This window comes from Anopheles gambiae, chromosome 2, assembly GCF_943734735.2.
Source record: "Anopheles gambiae chromosome 2, idAnoGambNW_F1_1, whole genome shotgun sequence".
Lineage (NCBI taxonomy): Eukaryota > Metazoa > Arthropoda > Insecta > Diptera > Culicidae > Anopheles > Anopheles gambiae.
In genome coordinates, this window is record NC_064601.1 from 79,516,587 (window position 1) to 79,534,962 (window position 18,376).

The window sequence follows — 18,376 nt, forward strand, 5'->3', positions numbered from 1 at the left end:
AAGGGCTATTAAATGTTTCAAGCATTCGTCAGTGGTGACGTGTCGCGTAGGATCCTTGCTGCTTTGTTGCCAGCATCTTGTCGACATACGATACAGGTTCTAGATACATCGACACGCCAGATAAACCGGACAATGGAGATGAAAACAAGCCCAACGACTCGAAATGCATTGACTGATTGACGGACGGTGTGGTGCGATAGCGCAGATTAATTTTGATCACGCTTCAGACAATGCACGTCGTGGTCGTTCTTTGTCCCAATTGGCAAATGGCGAGGCTCGAGATGGCTGTCTCCGTTCCATATCCTTACTCTTAATCATTATGTATGTTTAATTTTTAACATAAATTTTGAATACTTTGAAAAACAAACTCAAAGTGACCCACATGTCATGCCCATTCTAGTGATGGGTAACCGGAATCGCACCCACTGCTCGGAATCGCTTCCGAGCATTGCTACTCCGGCTCCGATTCCGAAAAATTCAAATCGTCGATTCCGCCCGGAGCCGTCGGAGCCGTCCGGAGCCGTCAGAGCCGTCTGGAGCCGTCCGGAGCCGTCGGAGTCGTCCGGAGCCGTCGGAGCCGTCGGAGCCGTCCGGAGCCGTCCGGAGCCGCTAGTCGGCAGCTGGAGCCGTCCGGAGCCGTCGGAGCCGTCCGGAGCCGTCCGGAGCCGCTAGTCGGCAGCTGGAGCCGTCGGAGCCGTCGGAGCCGTCCGAAGCCGTCGGAGTCGTTGGAGCCGTTGGAGCTGTCCGGAATCGTTGGAGCCGTCGGAGCCGTTCGGAGCCGTCGGAGCCGTTGGAGCCGTCTGAGCCGCTAGTCGGCAGCTGGAGCCGGTCGGAGCCGTCGTAGCCGTTGGAGCCGACGGAGCCGGTTGGAGCCGTCCGGAGCCGACTACTTCATATCAATAAATGAAGAAGACTCTTTTTTTTCGTAAGCTGTTTTTTACAATAAAATTATCACTAATATCGAGAAATTAATGCGCTTCAGAATGCTTCCGACTATTACAACTACTCCGACGGCTCCGACGGCTCCGGACGGCTCCAACGGCTCCAACGGCTCCGACGGCTCCGGACGGCTCCGGATGCCGACTAGCGGCTCCGGACGGCTCCGACGGCTCCAGACGGCTCCGGATGCCGACTAGCGGCTCCGGACGGCTCCGACGGCTCCAGACGGCTCCGACGGCTCCAGACGGCTCCGACGGCTCCGGACGGCTCCAACGGCTCCGGACGGCTCCGGCTGCCGACTAGCGGCTCCGGGCGGCTCCGGACGGCTCCGACGGCTCCAGACGGCTCCGACGGCTCCGGACAGCTCCGACGGCTCCAACGGCTCCGCCGGCTCCGGACGGCTCCGGCTGCCGACTAGTGGCTCCGGACGGCTCCGAGGTCGGAGTTTTGCACCTACCTTCCGGAACCGCTTCCAATTTTGGCGGAGTCATGCGGAAGCGATTCCGGATTTTTGTTGAATTTACCCATCACTAGCCCATTCTTCGTCGATTGATAAGAAACATGAAACAGCCACGTCAACCGCAACCTGAGCAATAAAGAAAAAACGTACCTACTGTGGAATTTCCATTCATGTTTTTTTGCGAAAGAAGGAAAGAAAATACCACGACCTCTCAGCATAGAAAAAACCGGTTTGCGCTGGAAAACGACGTCTGACTGGTCCAGTTATGTGCAGGTCGCTACCTTCACTATCATTATGGTCTCTTTGCTACTACCCCAAAATGCCCTCTTGCTGCCAGCTTCTGATTTCCCCGGAAGAAGAGAAGCACCCAAAAAGGTACGATCAGCCGGGGTCCGGGAATTCCTTTCCTAAGCTGAGCAATAGGGCGATCGTTCGCTCCTGCGACCTGCGAGTTTAGCGTCCCCTTATCGCGACGTTCCCCGCCCGAGGTGGGCGGGCTGAAGTGCATCTTGACGGATTTCCCCTTTGCGCACAGTTACAAGAGAGCCAAACAAACACACACACACACACACGCGCACCAAAAACCGATGGCGCGCACACTGGAGGGCACAAAGTCCACGGCAGTGTGTGCGCTCGAGCCTCCGTGAGTCACCGACGGACACAACAAACCGGTGTTGACTATGTAACAACATAAACCTCCGCCTCCATCCCCCAGTCCAACAACTCCACGAGCCTACAGCGGTGTGTGCGTGTGTTCGGCAAGAGTCATTGTTGGGAAGAGGGAAAAACACAACCCTCACCACCCCCGCCTGTCCCCAATCAAGGAGGAAGGGCTCGCTTGGATGGCGGCAAAGGTGTGCGCAGCATTCAACCGACAGACGCGATTGGACGCGCGGCCCTCTCGACTTGGAGGTGCGTCCCATAAGTCTGTCGTGGTGTACCGTCCCCCTTCTCCCTGTGTGCCCTCGGTGCCCTCTTCCCCCCCAGCCCGCGCAAACCAGTGTCCGGTGGTGTCTCCTTTCCTGCTGTTCCTGCAGGTGCCACCCCCTCTGCTGTGTCCGGGGCTGTCGGTCGGCCGGTCGTCAGCCGCTGATAAGCGTCTGCGAGCGGCGGGTGTAAGTGTAAGCGGGTACGGTATGTGCGCGGTACACGGCCGATCGGCGGTGGCTGACTAGCGAGAGCTGGCGATGGTGATGATGCAGCGCGCAAACGAGATGGCGCGATGCGGTGGCAGGAGGACACCGGAGCGATAATTCGGATCGTGCAAAAACGAGGGAAAAAATGTTAAATTAACTCGCCGTGCGGGCATGTGCTGGCAGTCGCTGTGCAAGTGTCGTGAAGCAACATCCTCCCTCATCCTGCAGCAGCTGCTTCGAACTGCTTCCAAACAAAACGGTGTTCCGCATCTCTCTCTCTCTCTCTCTGTGTTTGTGTGTGCGTATGTTTTGCGTGCTGTGTGCTTATTCAAAGATCTTGTCCAGCACTTGAGAAGACGGACAAATATTTGCTCATTGCTTCTGCTCCACTACCGAAGGGATTTTACCGCTAATTAAGCGCCTCGGCTACGCTAAACACGATCCTTCTGCGCATAGCCCGGATCAAGTGTGTCTGTGTGTGAGTGTGTGTGTGTGAGTGTGTTACCCAGAAGAAGGGTGGTGGTTCAAGTGTTTTATTTTCCCTTAACGAGTGCCGCGAGCATCCAAGCAGCCCAACACCAAGCCCAATCGGAGAAGGGTTTCTAGAAAACTCGGACGGACGGACCACAGGTCGCGGGGTAAGCATTAGCGCTTAATTCCTTCAGTCGAATGCTGCTGCAAGCCAATTAAGTGTGAGGCTTTAGGGATTGGCCCGCGTGGAAGGATTCGCATACCTAACCTTGATCGCGGGGTGGGAAGGGGGGGGGGGAGATGTTTGTCGATGTTGAGGGGAAGGGTTTTTGTTTTACCATCTTGCTGCACTTTGGACGACCTGGGAACAGCAACAGGTACGAGAAAGTCTGCGCTGCATTTCTGGCAACAGGTGGAGACGGGTGCAGCCAGTGCTAAAGACGTGGCGAGACGTACGTGTATATGAGACGGTATCGCAACGGAGGTAACAAAAGAGATGAGAGAAAGTTTTTGTTTTACTGCTTTTGTTGATCTTTGCTTTTATGCTTTGTCGGTATGTCTGGTGTGTTGAATGCAATCTCAGCCACAGGAGCATTATGTTGTATGCGGGATGCTGATGCTGCTGGCAGTATTGCGGCCACCGTTGTTTCTTTCTTTCTTTCTTCAAACGCGAAAATAAACACGTGCGATGATGCTGATGATGATAAAGAACGTGACCGTGCGGTCTTTAGGGAGCGAGCGGAAAATAAACTCTTCAAAAGATCAGCTAAACTTAACGTGAAGGTTAGAGTATAGCTTATCAAGTAGCACATGTAAAAGAAAAACTATCCCTTCTGCCAGTCTATTTGACCTAGGAACAAATTGTTATTGCAAGCTGATAAAGATCGGCTTGAACCTTTCCCGGGGAACGATCTTGCAAAAGAAGTCCAAGATGATCTGTGATCACGGTAGGAAGCATGGGCGATGGCTTTGTGTGGCTTTTTTTTCGCTTCTTCAAAATGGCTGTATTTTATGTTAGCTCTCGTTAGCTTTACGGACCTCGGTGGCTGATGTCTATTTTGCCTACCCTTGGTGGACCGTCGCATGGACGGCTCAGCAATGGTATGCCGATGACTTTTAAAAGGCTATTCAACCTGCCCAACATGGCGGGCGGTTTGCTAATGGCCGTGTTTGTGACCGAGTGCAGTGGCGAGAACGGCCGGACAATTGCAGTGCCCAACGCTCGGTAAATCACACTCTTGGGGCCCCAGATTGTGCCCAGATTGCGGCTCGATCGATCTCTGCCTTGCATCTTCGCCCTGGCGCGCTGGCGTAATCAAGTTTTGCGAACCCTCTCTCGCTCTCACTACAAACTGGTGCGAAGGCACCCTTTTAAAAGCAACCCCCTTATTTTTATTGGCGTCCGATAGATCGAACCAGTCGCAGTACGCAGTAATTAATGGTGTATGTTTTTTTTTAATATTATTGTTTACGTTTTACCCGTTCCCTTCCAATAGGCAAAAGGCAGCACACCACAGCACAATTTGCGCGCCCAGATCGATTGCACCAGTGTCGTACGGCCAGCGGAGTGTAGTGCGTTATCAGCCCAGTGGGAAACATAAAAATCATAATGACGTCGCTGGCGGTAATGGAACTAAACAACAACTGTGGCGGCGATGAGAACCGGAACGAAGATTGCGAAAAGTATCTACGCGAGCTGACGAAAACCTTCACCGGCATCGACAAACCGCTCAAGAACGCAAGGAAGTGTGAAACGTTGACCGATTTGATCGGCGAGCTGCGCAAAACGTTCGACTCGGACCACGTCAACATCGAGTACGTGAACCATCTGATGCTGAGCTACCAGTCGAACCCGGCCGAGTGGCGCAAGTTTGCCAAATTCGACCGATACCGGTAAGTGTGTGTCCAGTATGCAAGATGGCGGCGGATCCCCGGTCCTTGGCAACACACATGCGCTCGCATGGTGGTCCGAGATCGTATCCGGGGATCTTTTGGATTAGGGTCGGGAAGGCGTCGGAAGAGAGCTAACTGAGCAATGTCGAACAAAGCAGCTTATCTTTAGTAGACGATTAATGAAGGTAGCATAGCACACATGGTTCAATTCCGATTAGGTGTGGACTTTGGTTTATTGTAGGGTAAGGTAGAAGAGTAACATCCTTTTCTGGAAGGACTTTTGCTGGAGAGTGATTGCGATAGAATTCTACTAAATCTGTTTAAAAGATAAAGCACTGTGATTGGCTTGTTAAACGATGGAAAGTTCTGGCATCCTCGATCGGTATTTGTGGTATCAAACACCAACAGTAAATTCAAATACTTCTATCGACTTTGATAGAAAAATCCTCTCCAGAGCAAATTGGAAATGAGCATGTCGAATTCCGATTTCCACAACAGTAGTTATCTGTCGATATGACAGACAAATGCCAAACCAAGGTGACGGTTCTTTCCATCGTCTAATAAGCCTATGAGAGAATCATCTCAAAACTAGTAGGAAACGGAAGACTTTGTGACGTACCCAACCCCAGCAAGTCGTATTTTGATAAAGTTCTTATCGATAGCGCCACTGGCCGTATCACTCAAATGTGTCGCAAATATTGAAAATCAGAAGTTGAATATTGATTTATACCATCTCATCGTGGCGCAGATTTCAGCTTCAGACTGTTTGCAACAGCTTCCATTGCGAAAAATGATAAAGTTGATTGTCCTGTCCGAATGATGCGATGGGTTTATCTTTGCAGCCCACGCTCGATAAGCGAACAAGTCTGAGAGTCTGTTTTCAGGACATTTGAAATGGCGGCAAATGGCAACTCATGACACATTCCCACCGCACGCTATCTGGCTTTCGTTGTTGTGATGATTGGACAACGTATCTATTTCATTCTTTCCTCACTGTTTTGCCTACACACAGCTACACCCGAAATCTGGTAGATGCCGGTAATGGCAAGTACAACCTGATGATTCTCTGCTGGAACGAAGGGCACGCATCGGCCATCCACGATCATGCCGATTCGCATTGCTTCATGAAGATGCTCAAGGGCCAGCTGATGGAGACGCGCTATGCCTGGCCGAAGGATGCGACGGTCACGGAGGACAGCAAGGCGGACATTGGTAGCGGTCAGCCGGCTGGCGAAGAGGTGGAATACAATGGGGACGAGCTGGAGGAGCTTTCGCGCAGCACGCTGGAAACGAATGGCGTGTGCTACATTAACGATACGCTCGGACTTCACCGGGTCGAAAATCCGAGCCACACCGATGTGGCCGTCTCGCTGCACCTGTACTGCCCCCCGTTCGATGTGTGCTCCATCTTTAACAAACAAAATGGCAAGCGCACCAAGTGTAAGGTCACCTTCTGGAGCAAGTTCGGCAAACGAGAATCCTCTGTAAGTATGCTTGCTCCGTGGCCACCCCTGTGGCGGGGATGTAGACGAAATCGGAAGAATTCGCAACTAATTGCTTTCTATTGTTTCAGAATGTGAACTAGGACTTGATAGCTGGCAGTCGGCAGATGTATCGAGACTGACGTTTGCAAGTGATAGCAATGAAACGAATGCATGATCATTTTTCTGCATTTCCGTTAGTGGTAATCCTCCAAGAGAAACGCTAGGGCTGTATTTCAGATAAGATAAGTAAATGAGATTACTTTTAGATTACTGCTCATAATTCAGGGCAAAAGTGTGCTACGAGTGAATAAAATGTCTATAACGATTAAATGGTGTTGTTTGGTATGTTTTTTTTTTAAATTAAGTTACAAAGTTTTGCTAGCCAGCTCAACATCGGAAGCGAAAAATTAAATAAAATACATTTGAACAATAAAAAAGCAATCTCGAATGACCTGTCATTGGTTGGTCGGTATACGCTCGACATTCGTTTATAAATGTTGAAAAGCGATTTTACGGATTGCAAATAAAGCTTGCAGTGTTGAACTGGCTTGAGAAATACTGTAAGTTAAGTTAAGTTCAGTATTTTCAATTTAAGGAATGGGGGTTTCACAGGGAAATTGATTTTTGTTTCAAGGAAAGGAAGATTCTGATGTTATTTCATCAATTTCACTTCTTCTTCTTTGGCAAAAAACCGTTGTCTGTCAAGGCATGCGTCTTTGCGCCACTACTTGGTTTGACTTTCAGTGTGACTTACTGATTGCATATAGCATGATAGTCCGTCCTACGTATGGAGGCACGGTCCATTCGGGGCTTGAACCCATGACGGGAATAAGAGTTGACGACTATACCACGAGACCGGCACGGTTTTATTGTGGCTAGATTTAATTTAACTACTGCCAGGTGTATTAAATTCAACGCATTCATCAATGATTGGACCATAGAATCCTGTATCTTAAAAAATATGCTATACTAGAGCGTAATCACTCTAATTTTTTTTTTCAAAATCTTTAAATAAACTTTACAGAACACCATATTGTTACTTTGCAAAATATTCAATGTGTCTCTAACAATCTTTCCAAATGGCTTGCATGGTTGCTGTTTTAGTGCTTGTCACTATTTGGTGATGATGGATGATGGAGATTTGGTAACACATTAATGTATGATCCTAACAAATAATGATGAAATGTGAATACTTATTGTTTTACAGGGTTCTACGGTAAAAATCCGATCAAAAACGATCAAACCAAAAAATAAATAAGGGTTAAGAACTTACCCAACGGTATATCACTGATTGTGGCATTCGTAGTCTCTATCAAACATTAATTGTCTTTTGGTTTAAGTTTTAAACTTTCTTACTTAAGTCTTCTTTCCTATTTGGATCTATTAATGAAGGAACTCTGTTCTTTGAAATACCTTGGAAGTTTTTTTATTTAACAAGTTTTTCTTTTATACGACCGTTCTCGTCAATGGATGATTTGCGACTAACTTGTAATGATCGATCGATCGTTCCTAAATCTATTAAAGACTACTTCGATTACATGGCTACTTCGTTTACACCCCCTCTCGATCGTTCAACCCAAGTTTCTTCCTCAAGACATTGAATCAACCAGCTTCTAATGCCTTATTGGAATGTACCTTCGGAAAGGTTCGAATCAATTTCATTACCTTCAATCCAACATCCTATAACAATCCCAAGAATTGCCTCAACAAACCAGAAAGAGCTTCAGGCAGTTTTCCATGAAAAAATGCTACTTCAAAATCAGGGCTTGATGTTAACGATTCACCTTTGATAGCTTTCTTCCTAATTTCACAATTATAACGACTTACGTTTGCGCTGAGTTTTGAAGTTATCGGTTCTTCCCTTTCGCCACTTTCTTTTTCACGTATTCCTTTATCGCTTAATATTTCAAATTTTCCTCATTATTCTCTTCAATATCGACTAAATTTTTATGCACTTGCAAACCGTTGACAGCATTATCTTTTCCGACCATTTCCCCCTCTTGCTGAAAACCGTCATTGTCCCGCTGTTCACGAAAGGGGAATTTTACATCTCGATTTTCAGAACCACAAGTGTCGTTATCCAATGAGATAAAGGCCAATTCTTGATTTTCTTTATATGGTTCTCGGCATGCGTCGCAAAAATGTGTCGATTTTCGATCGCGACCGTCTTCCATACAGTTTTGCATCACCATGCCTGTAGCTTGAAATCGAAAATATTCATTACGAGGTTTTAGTGTACTCACCGCTGTCATACACATATTTGCAGATCGTCTCGTTTCTAACTGCAACTCTAGCTCATAAAGATTTTGTTTCATATGAGCAACGCCAATTACATCCTTCTCTAGCTTCATTAGGGCTTTTTCAAAGCCATCTTCACGAGTGAAAAGGACATCGATTCCAGCATGCGTCATTTTCTTCACTGAAACTAAGTTGCTTCTCAATTCGGGTAAATAAATAACATTCTTCATTTTTAAATTAACTCCTTCATAAGGTTTTCACGCACGATACCTTCGTATTCTCCGACTAAAGTTACACCGTCTTTGGCAACATTAACGATAAACGGTTCTTTCAATTTTCGAATGTTTTGAATGTATTTGATGATGTCGATGAAGTGGTCACTGCATCCGGAACAAGGATAATGTATTTAGAAGGTTGATTTTTATCGCTTTTGCTGGGCGACATTGTGGGGGACATCTGTCACTCTCTGCATACAAATTTCATTACCCCGCACCACCCCTCCCCGATTTTTATACCGGAGCTCCCGGAAGAGAAATGTCAAGTCGAGAAATGTCATTTTGCTCTGAACAACTTCACCTTGTCATTTATAACACCTTGATCCGGAATCGATTACAAATGAATAGGGTAACTGTACCAGTTTTCGGCAGGCTAGTGCAGCAGTTTCACAAAAGTTGCTCACACATCAATATTTTTCATTATTTTTCTTGAAAGTGTTGTTATTCTGGTTGATAAACTATCATAGTATGTTACAATTTTTTTTTTGCCGGTTCAAAGCCCTTTTTCATAAATATTCGTGAAAATGCAAACATTGATTTTGCTCCTATTTTCGGCAGTTTGTTCCTATTTTCGGCAGGCTGTGTTCCTATTTTCGGCAGCGCGAATACGGGTCAGAAAATGTTTGTATCAATGTGAATATGTACAAAAAAATGTTTAAAGCAATTTAACACTCTTACTTTCCTAAGATTGGTGTTAAAAAGCACTTTAATTATTAATTTTATGTTGCTTATTTTGGCCCGTTTTGACAGCCATTTTGATGCGACGTTTAAACAGAGCAGCCATTGACAGTTTGATGGTTATAGCGTACGGTGCGAACTGGCTTACAAATATTTATTTTTCTCTTAAGTTAGTGCATTGTTTGCCGTAAAATTGGTGATATTTGGTACAAGAAAGGTCATATTATGTGTCGACATACGCATTGTAGTGTTCTGATCAATTTTAAAAGGAATATTCAGCCAAATTCAAAGTGTGTTATTGTTCCGAGTTTCGGCAGGAGCCCACAACATTGAGCTGTCAAAAATGAACATTTACTGTGTACCTATTTTCGGCAGCATTTAAAGTGAAAAATAACCTGTTTATCGCGATTTTAAAATTCCGAACAAGTTAGAATAAATTAAATAAGCATAAAATCTTTAATATATACCACTTTTTCATTGTTTTACTGTTCTGATTCTCTTAATCACAAAACCTGCCGAACGATTGGCTGACAGCAAAGCTGCCAAAAAAAAGCCCAATTTATTTGATATTTTGGAAAATACGTAATGAAATGGTGTGAAACTTCGTATGTGAATATCAAATAAGTACACCTTCACTACAAAATTGTATTTTGTGAAATTTTTTACCGCATTTGTGCAGAATTTCACGTTTTTAGCTACCCTGCCGAAAATAGGTACACTGCCAAAACTGGTACAGTTACCCTATATTGCTTGCTCTTTTTCTTCCATTTCACACTGAGGTTTCACCCAAGGTGGATTAAAAATAACAGGTGGTGGATTAGGGCCTTTGGGGGGTCACCATAGTTGAGGGACTTTACGTCATTTTAAAACCGTTAACCAATGGTTTTCGCACACAAAGCTTAGCAAATAGAACAGATTTCTTTGTTATTATGTGCATTTTTGTGTGTCTATTGATTTTATCGAAAAAATGAGATATATTTACAAAAGATTTGATGATTTGTTTATGCACGAAATTTAAAATCATGTGAGTAAGAGTTCTAATTTCACGTCAATTGTCCATGCGGCTCGTAGATAATGAGGAAGCAATGTGAAAATTGAAAAAAATAATGATTTCTTAATTTATATCATCAAAAATGTCAAAAGTGAACAGTGACAGTGAATTATAGAATAAATTCACGGAATAACACAAAATAACACACTCTAATCCATGTTTTAATGTTAAATAAGAGCTCACAAAGTCCAAAATATATTTTAAAGAATATTTAATCGAAAAAAATTGGGTAGATAAATTATATGAACAAATTTAATAAATGTAAACAAAGTTTGAATCCTGGGGACCTTACGTCAAGTGACGAATTGTCAAAATGCACTGGAGTCCACCACCTGATATTTTTAAATCCACCTTGGGTTTCACCATGAAACTCACAGTTTTGCCTGCGACAACAGAGTTAGCGTTTCTGTTTTCCATCTTGGATCGGCAATCCTTTTGCATGTGGCCTAATTTTCCATACCGGTAACATCTTACTTTGAATTTCTTTATCTGATTACTTCCACTGATAAAAGCAGTTGAATTTTCCTCGACATAGTAGTCTACCCTGTCGACTCGCTTAGACTCTTCACTTAGTAACCGATGTTTTACTTATTTCTAATGAGAGGTCTTTATCTTCGATATTTTCAAGGGCTGTCACAAGAGGTCACAAGGGCAAAGAATAACGCCAAAACTGAATGCGGCGAATTTTTGGGCGAATTTTTGGTATTTCGATATGCTATGCATGACCATGCGCCATGCCTGAGAGAGAGAGAGTCATATTTTATTGTTTTTTGCTTATTAATTCTAATAGCGGTTTATTCAAACCTCCCGTCCAGCAGACCATGTTATCTTTGTATTAAGCTGTCATTTCTGAAAAGCACCGATATTCCGATAAACGGATAAACGATGCCCAAATTAACGGCGCTCTACTGTAATATTTATTCCTCATTATAAAAAAAAACATGCCAAATGAATTCAGAAGTTTTAATGCAGGTTCAAATCGATTGTGACTTACCGTTTCCAGCAAAACCAGTTCAAACAAATACATCACTAAAAGCGCCTGTTTTGAATCAGTTTAGCCTGGTTATCGGGCGGCTGACATGTGTCACTTGGGTTACGCCTTTCCTCTGACGGTTCCGTATTGCTGCTTGGGTGCCAATTGCACAACTGTCAGCAGCACACCCACAACAACACACCGTCGTCAGCTGCCGTAAAGCTTACAGGGCTGTGTGTGCGTGTTTCGTTTCGTTCGCTCAGTTTTGTTTGAAACCTCGGGCGAATATTTGGTGACGGACCGTGTGATGGTTGGTTGGTAGTAGGAATTTTACCAGCTCCATCTAATCAGTTGCCGTGTGCGCTGCCCAGCACCAGCGCTCACCCAGAAGTAAGCCCCCCCCCGAACGATACAGACCCAAGCGATCGCCCAGCACGGTCGTTTGGTCAGGTGTTTCATCGATGCTGTCAGTTTCTGTCCGGTCGACGGATTGGAATGCGTAGTTGAAGGTGGTGATGGTGTGATGGTGTGTGCGCTTCTTAGTTAGAGGCTGCTGCGTTGGTCTAACGGGCACGGCATTCCTGCACTAGGGAACGATAAGGCAGGTGTGATGCAGTTGTTGAAATCGTTCGTTATCTAGAGTCACACGACCGCTCACACATACGCACACAGCAATACACACACTCTTTCTCCTCACCGTCGGACACCTGGGCCAGTGTGCGCGAAAAGGAAGAGGTGCGAAACGGACCGCAGAAGAGCCGAAATTGAAGCGCACACGTAGAAAGATTTCAAAATGGCGATCGGATTTGGAAAGCGTTGAAAGATCGTTCGGCCGGGTGAGGAACGCGGGTGTGTACGCAAGCGATCGTACGGGAGATGTGTGTGCGTGAGCAGAGCGCTACTAGAAGATCTGTTGGTGCGCGCGGGTTGACAAGATCGTTTTCGCTGGTACGCGCTGGCGGCTGGCAAGCAAGTAACTCGGTGCACGGAGCGTGTGTGTGTGGTGTGGCCAATTATTACGTTTTGTACGCCCTTTGTCCAACGCATTTATTTTGTAGTGTGTTTGTCCGTTTGCAAAGCATTTCTGCAGCTGGTGCAGAGGGCTTTTTTTACTGTGTGTTTGGTGTGCCACGTTGAACATCTTCCAGCGGGACGACGACCCCCCGTGTGTCGTCCCATTAGTCTGTGGCTGTGTGAACTAAAGAGGGAATCTATGAAGAAAGGTTGCAGCAACTCCAACAGCTCATGTGACAACGCGATCGCCAATGGTGCGTGATCGTGTGCGTTCTGTTTAGGAGCGACAGACGGTGACAATCATTCGTTATGTGTCGGGCAGTGTTCGTTGTGCAGGTTTGGCCTGGTAATAGACGCGAGCTGCTTCTCTGTGGATGTGTGCCTTACACCTGCGCGCTGAAAATATTTCACTGTGAACCTCTCCTCTCCCATTGCACTGGTCATTGCTGGCCCGACAGGTGACCTAATCAAGTCGGTCAACAAAGATCTGCTGCAGCCGTCTGCGGAATGTTTGGTGGTGTGTGCCCAGTGCTGCTGGTTATGGGGCAATGTGTGTGTGTGTGTGTGTGTGATTTGTGAAAATATCGATATATCGTAGTCTCTTGACCCAACAGCCAGCAGTGGCACTGATTGGCGGCTTCTGATTTAAGCGTTACTGATCGTTTCACTTAAATTCGTTGCCGTGCCAAATGCGTGTGTGCGTGCGTGTTCGAGAGAGAGAGTGGGTGTGATTTCAAAGAGTGATATTTTTTGTGTGTGCTCTGGGTCCACGATCGCTAAATTACGTCAACATTTTGTCACCGAGCTCGTGTACAAGACGGACGAACCCGCACTCTGCTGTTTGTATAATTGTGTGTTTGTGTGTGTGTGTGTAGGTTGCAATGTTGGTGTGCGAGAATTAAGGACCATTTTTTTGGTGTTTTTTAACGACTGATTTTTTTGGGGAATTTTTTTAGAGCCGTTTTTTTGTTAATTTTAATTCATTCGTATGGCGGAAGCAGTCGACATTATGGTAACCCTTATTTTTCAAGTGTTATCAATACCTAACACAACCATACGACAAGTAATTTTCTAATTTCCTCGTGCTTCAAACTGCTTCGTGTGTGCGTGAAGAAATTGCTTTCTTTTTGAGTTTTGCACGAAAGCTCTGGCTGCCTTTTTGTCTTCAGAAGCGCGACTGCAGTTGGTATTGTTTTTATTCTCCTCGAATATGCTACCTCATTTCTTTTATTCGCCCCCAAACGCGCCTCGTACACGTAGGTCGCTATCGATAGCAAATCCTCGGCAGCAACACTTTATTTGATCGATGAGTGGCAATTTTGCTATTTTGTTGAGCGCGCACTCTTCGCCTCTTTTGCCCGCTCGAATGGTAGGAGAAAGCCATTCGTACGTAGAAAAGAAGAAAAACATACTAATGATTGAACAGAAACAGAGAAACTAGTTGCAGAAAAAGAGAGAGAGAGAGAGAGAGAGAGAGACGGTGTATAGAATAGATGGGTGGGAAAAGTAAATCTAGTCGCGTCTTAAAGCAACGCTAGCAAATGCTTTGCTTTTGTCTCCGGCAATAACCAATCCTCTGATCAACGTGCCTCATTTCTTCACGTGTGTAGCACAGGAACAACCGTGAACCACTATCGTCATTATCATTTGCAACATCATCATCATCAACAATAACTGCAACAACAGCACCGCCAACAGCAGCAGTTCCCGATGAAGGTTAAATAGTAGCAACTGCAAAACTCTCAAGGTAAGCTCCCCCTTCCAAGCAACCGTGCATTTGTGTGTGTGTGTGTGTGTGCGTGGTGTTGCATGTGCACAACCTTTAACACATTTGTTTTTCTAAAACACAAACTTTCTTCCTCCTTCATGAGGTGAATGGAGAAAAACTGTACATGCAATTAAATGCAAAAAATATGGTCTATAAATGCAACCAAGAATCCCGTGGATTGGAAACGGGAAGGGAAGAGAATGCACCAGAATGCAAAAAATAATGCATTCCTTGTTCTGCTACTACGGCAGTGTTGGAGACTATAGTACGCACGCAGTAATGCAGTGCTATTTGTGTTTGATTGCTGATACGTAATTAACTACAGTTTAATGTGTTTACGGTTGCAATGATTGTGCCCGCGAAGATTTATACTAAAGATTTTGTGTATTAATTAGGCACTGAGAAAAAAGACAAATTTTATCAATATTACAGCACTGTTAAATGTAGTTAAATTTTCAATTTTCTTATTTTTAGTCCATCGGCTGTATTGACTTTGTTGTTAGGTACTCACAAATTTGTTTACATTTTATATTGGTTCATTCTGTTTCGATGCTGTTTTTTTTTTTGCTGTAAAAACAATGAAAAACATCAAAAATTTACAAATTAACTGTGTTTCATGTGTGTTATAATTATAATATTTTTAATTAAAAAGTACGATTTTTTTTTGGTTTATTGTTGTACTTCAGTCCATTGAGGACGAGCTAACTTCAAGTAAATTAGTACAATTTTAAAAGCAATTAAATTTAATTGAATGTTTTTGATTATTTGAAGAAGAAAAAAAGGATATGAAACAGATTATATTTTTTTAACTTAATGGCGTCAACAAGAGAATAAGTTCAATTATTCAATTATTAATGAGGTAGAGCGTTTACTTTTGTGTGTATGTATTAGTGTTGATATTGGTTTGAATTTACTAGAAAAAAATCATAAAGTCAAAAGCAATAATTCAATTGCATCTACCAACCTACAAATTCTTTATCAATCCCAATACACTATTCATGGGTTGCATGACTACCCTAGTTTTGTGTGTTAGTTCGGTGGAACATGGACATACGATAGGAATACATCCATGATTAGAATACAGTCGTTGCCACTAAATTTTCGTTCTAACTCACCTATTTTTGTCTCTAAGGCACACATTTTTGATAGCGTGTCACAATTACGTGTCCATGGTAAATGATGATTCCTACAAGTGTAAAAAATTGTTGACATACAAACAATAATAGCTGAGTTGGAGTCAAAAAATTCGCAGTAACGACTTTAATAACCGAAATTCACCTGTAAAATCATTTAACAAATTTTTATTGTGCTAAAAAATACAACATTCGGTTTCAAAATCATGGTTCCTTTTGTATTGAATTGCGAAGAAATGATTTATAACGTGGTTTTATTAATGTAGGAATATTAACAATTCTTTTCGAGTCTTCTTGTTTACACAAAAAGTTCAGTCGAACAATCAACCAAGTTTTTTAAATCGAACATTAAATCAATACCAAACATTGCAACATCCTAAAAGGTAAACTAACATGCAGTTTTAAAATTCATTCTAAGCAACAATGGACACTGCCGATGCCGAACTACAAGGACTTGTTTATCCCCTTCATGTAGTGACGTAGTAGGGGAAATATGGACCATATATGATTGCCGTTGCATTGCCGCATCCTTTGTGTGTGACCTCTGCCACCTTCAGTTCGTGATCGTACGTGGCAGCCAATATCCTTTCACCTGTATTACGAAAGTGAAAAAGAAAAACCCCACGTAAAAACGGCAATCGTGTTGCAGATAATAGGAGGGAGAACCTCCAAAAGATAAACCCCCCAAAAAGAAGCGAAGAAACTAAACCTTTCCGACACTCACACACACATACTCAGCCGTCTTTTTGCTTCTTTCGTTTCTTTCAGAGCAACAAACATCGCCCATCGTCTCGCACTGCCTAGCAACGACACTTTCGACGAACACTGACCATCGCTTCCAGCCGAACCCAACCCAACCCCCACTGTTTATTGCACCTCCGCGGCAGCAAAAGTGTCGAAAGTGAAGTAAAAAGCTGACCGCCCCCCCCTTACCTACCACCCCCCGTTTTCTTACCAAGCGTCGAAGTCTTGGAAGAAGCGCACAGAAGTAGAAGTGAAGTTAAAAGTCTGTGATTAAATTCAATTAGTGCGGCCGCCCGCGCGAGCGTGTGCCACATTTGCGCCAAACCATAAAGTGTCATCGCATCGTTGCATTCGCTGCAAGAAAGGGAAAATCCGTGTGGTGGTGTGTGTCTGTGTCTGTGTGTGTGTGTGGTAAGGGTGAGAGTGTACCCCGAAGTGGTGTAGTGTGTAGTGCTTCTGGCGGGTTAGATTTTGGGGCCATTTTCACTTGGCCTGGGGGTGCATCGAGGTGTGACAATAATAGGTCAGGAAGTCGGAAACTTCTTCCGAGTTGGGATACCGAGCCCGATTCGTTCCGGCCGGGGTGTTTGGGGGGAGATAAGATAAGACACCGCGCAGCCACTGCATCGGTAGCACAGCCGAGGGCGACCGAGACACATCTGCTGCACAGTACCCGGGAGCGGCGGCAGCGGCGTCGGCGACACCATGGAGTCGATGGAGTATGAGGAGGCGCGCAACATGACGCTGCTGTTCTTCCTCGAGCGGCTGCTCGATCGCGGGGAGCCGAGAACGCTGCACGACCTGTCCTGCCAGTTCGGGGCCCGCGGATTCACCAAGGAAATGCGTCAGATCGCCGGCGGAAGTCAATCAGGTCAGTTGTGTTCAAGAAGATGTCCTTTGTCCTTATTGCGCGCGCTGTGTCCAACATGGTCTGTTGTAACTTTGCCCCTTTCCGCTGGATTCGCTTCGTATCAGCAGGCAAACCGACAGGTTTAATTTTAGTTGCGTTTTCTTCTTTTTTCCCATCCCCGTCGTGTCTTCTACCTGTGTTGCCCATATCCTCTTGGGAAGAGAGAGGGAGTACCAGCAGCACCAGCAGCTCTATCGCACATTGGAGCTAGCAAAAACTGGGCTATCGATTTACCGTTCCCTCCACACGCTGCTCCTTGCTGGAGGGTTCTGCGCTTCCAACCTTCTGCTTGCTTTGCACCCTCGGCGTGGCCGACTTCCGGCGTTGTTTTGTCGTGCCACGAATCGCCCCACCACCGTGTGCAGTAGCAGTCTCAAAGGATTTTTTCTTTTGCAGAACGGTGGCTCCTGTGTGGGGTGAAAGTAGCAGAAGAAGGTTCCGTTCTTTGTTCAACAGCGCGTGGCACAGCGGGAGCACATAAAAATAATAATAATAAACTAAACCTTGAGAAGGAGGGTGGGCGAAAAGAATTGGTCTGTAGAAGTTGTCCTGCGCCAATCTAGGACACGACGCTATTCCAGTGGCAAATCGTGTTAGCATTTGTGTGTTGGCACCGGAATCCTGGTTGGCTCACAATGGGTTTTGGCAGTGGGTAAAGAACAAGTATCGGGATTGCTTAGAGTAGATTTAATTTTAAAGGTACTTAAATAGGTATCAGGGCTGTTTTTGAGGGTTTTGTTTTTTTTAGCATACCAAGATTATTGCCACTGGTGTGTTTTTGGCATTAGTGAGAAGTCTCATGTTTTAAATCAATGTTTTTGTTTGTTAAATGTCTTTATCATCGTAACTTGTACGCCATGCTACAGTATCGGACATTAAGATAGGACCCTTTTTTTTCAATGCACCGTACACTTGTTTTGCCACGTTACTTGTGTTTGTGTGTGTGTATGTGTGTATGTGTGTGTGTATGTGTGTATTAGTGTGTGTGTGTATGTATGTGTGTCTGTGTGTGTGCATGTGTGTGTGTGTGTGTGTAGTAGTAGAAAGAGAGTGTGCTTTTTAATGTGTATTTGCAAGTGCGCGTGTTTGTGTCTGAAATACATAGCTTGCCATGATGTCATATTGCGTTGAAATTATTCTTATTATGTGTGTTATCATGTGAAACATTGTGCGTTTACACTTGGATAAAAACTAAAGTTTGCATCGACA

The 18,376-nt window shown here is 44.8% G+C and overlaps 2 protein-coding genes across 11 annotated transcripts in view; both read left to right on the forward strand.

Moving 5' to 3' along the window:
* Nucleotides 1–2,064: 2,064 nt before the first annotated feature.
* On the forward strand, nucleotides 2,065–6,713 carry LOC1274834 (cysteine dioxygenase type 1). Of its 3 annotated transcripts, none has more exons than XM_061650438.1 (4): nucleotides 2,065–3,173; nucleotides 4,503–4,899; nucleotides 5,912–6,383; nucleotides 6,473–6,713. In XM_061650438.1, the coding sequence occupies exons 2-4, from the start codon at nucleotides 4,616–4,618 to the stop codon at nucleotides 6,482–6,484; spliced, it is 768 nt and encodes a 255-aa protein (XP_061506422.1). In that variant the 5' UTR covers nucleotides 2,065–3,173; nucleotides 4,503–4,615; the 3' UTR covers nucleotides 6,485–6,713. The 3 variants fall into 3 exon arrangements, with proteins under 3 accessions (XP_061506422.1, XP_061506423.1, XP_061506424.1); XM_061650439.1 differs by having other exon boundaries at nucleotides 2,281–3,165; XM_061650440.1 differs by having other exon boundaries at nucleotides 2,675–2,833.
* A 5,057-nt stretch (nucleotides 6,714–11,770) lies between these two features.
* LOC1274835 (uncharacterized) overlaps nucleotides 11,771–18,376 on the forward strand; it is a 38,103-nt gene continuing 31,497 nt past the window's right edge. The window contains exons 1-3 of one of the 8 annotated variants that reach the window (XM_061642308.1): nucleotides 11,771–11,988; nucleotides 14,228–14,359; nucleotides 16,282–17,128. In XM_061642308.1, coding sequence (XP_061498292.1) covers nucleotides 16,963–17,128 — 166 coding nt within the window. In that variant the 5' untranslated portion in view covers nucleotides 11,771–11,988; nucleotides 14,228–14,359; nucleotides 16,282–16,962. Of the gene's footprint in view, nucleotides 12,204–12,510; nucleotides 12,624–14,222; nucleotides 14,360–16,058; nucleotides 16,080–16,281; nucleotides 17,129–18,376 lie in introns of those variants that run through there. The other 7 variants (XM_061642310.1, XM_061642315.1, XM_061642311.1 and 4 more) reach the window with 7 other exon arrangements.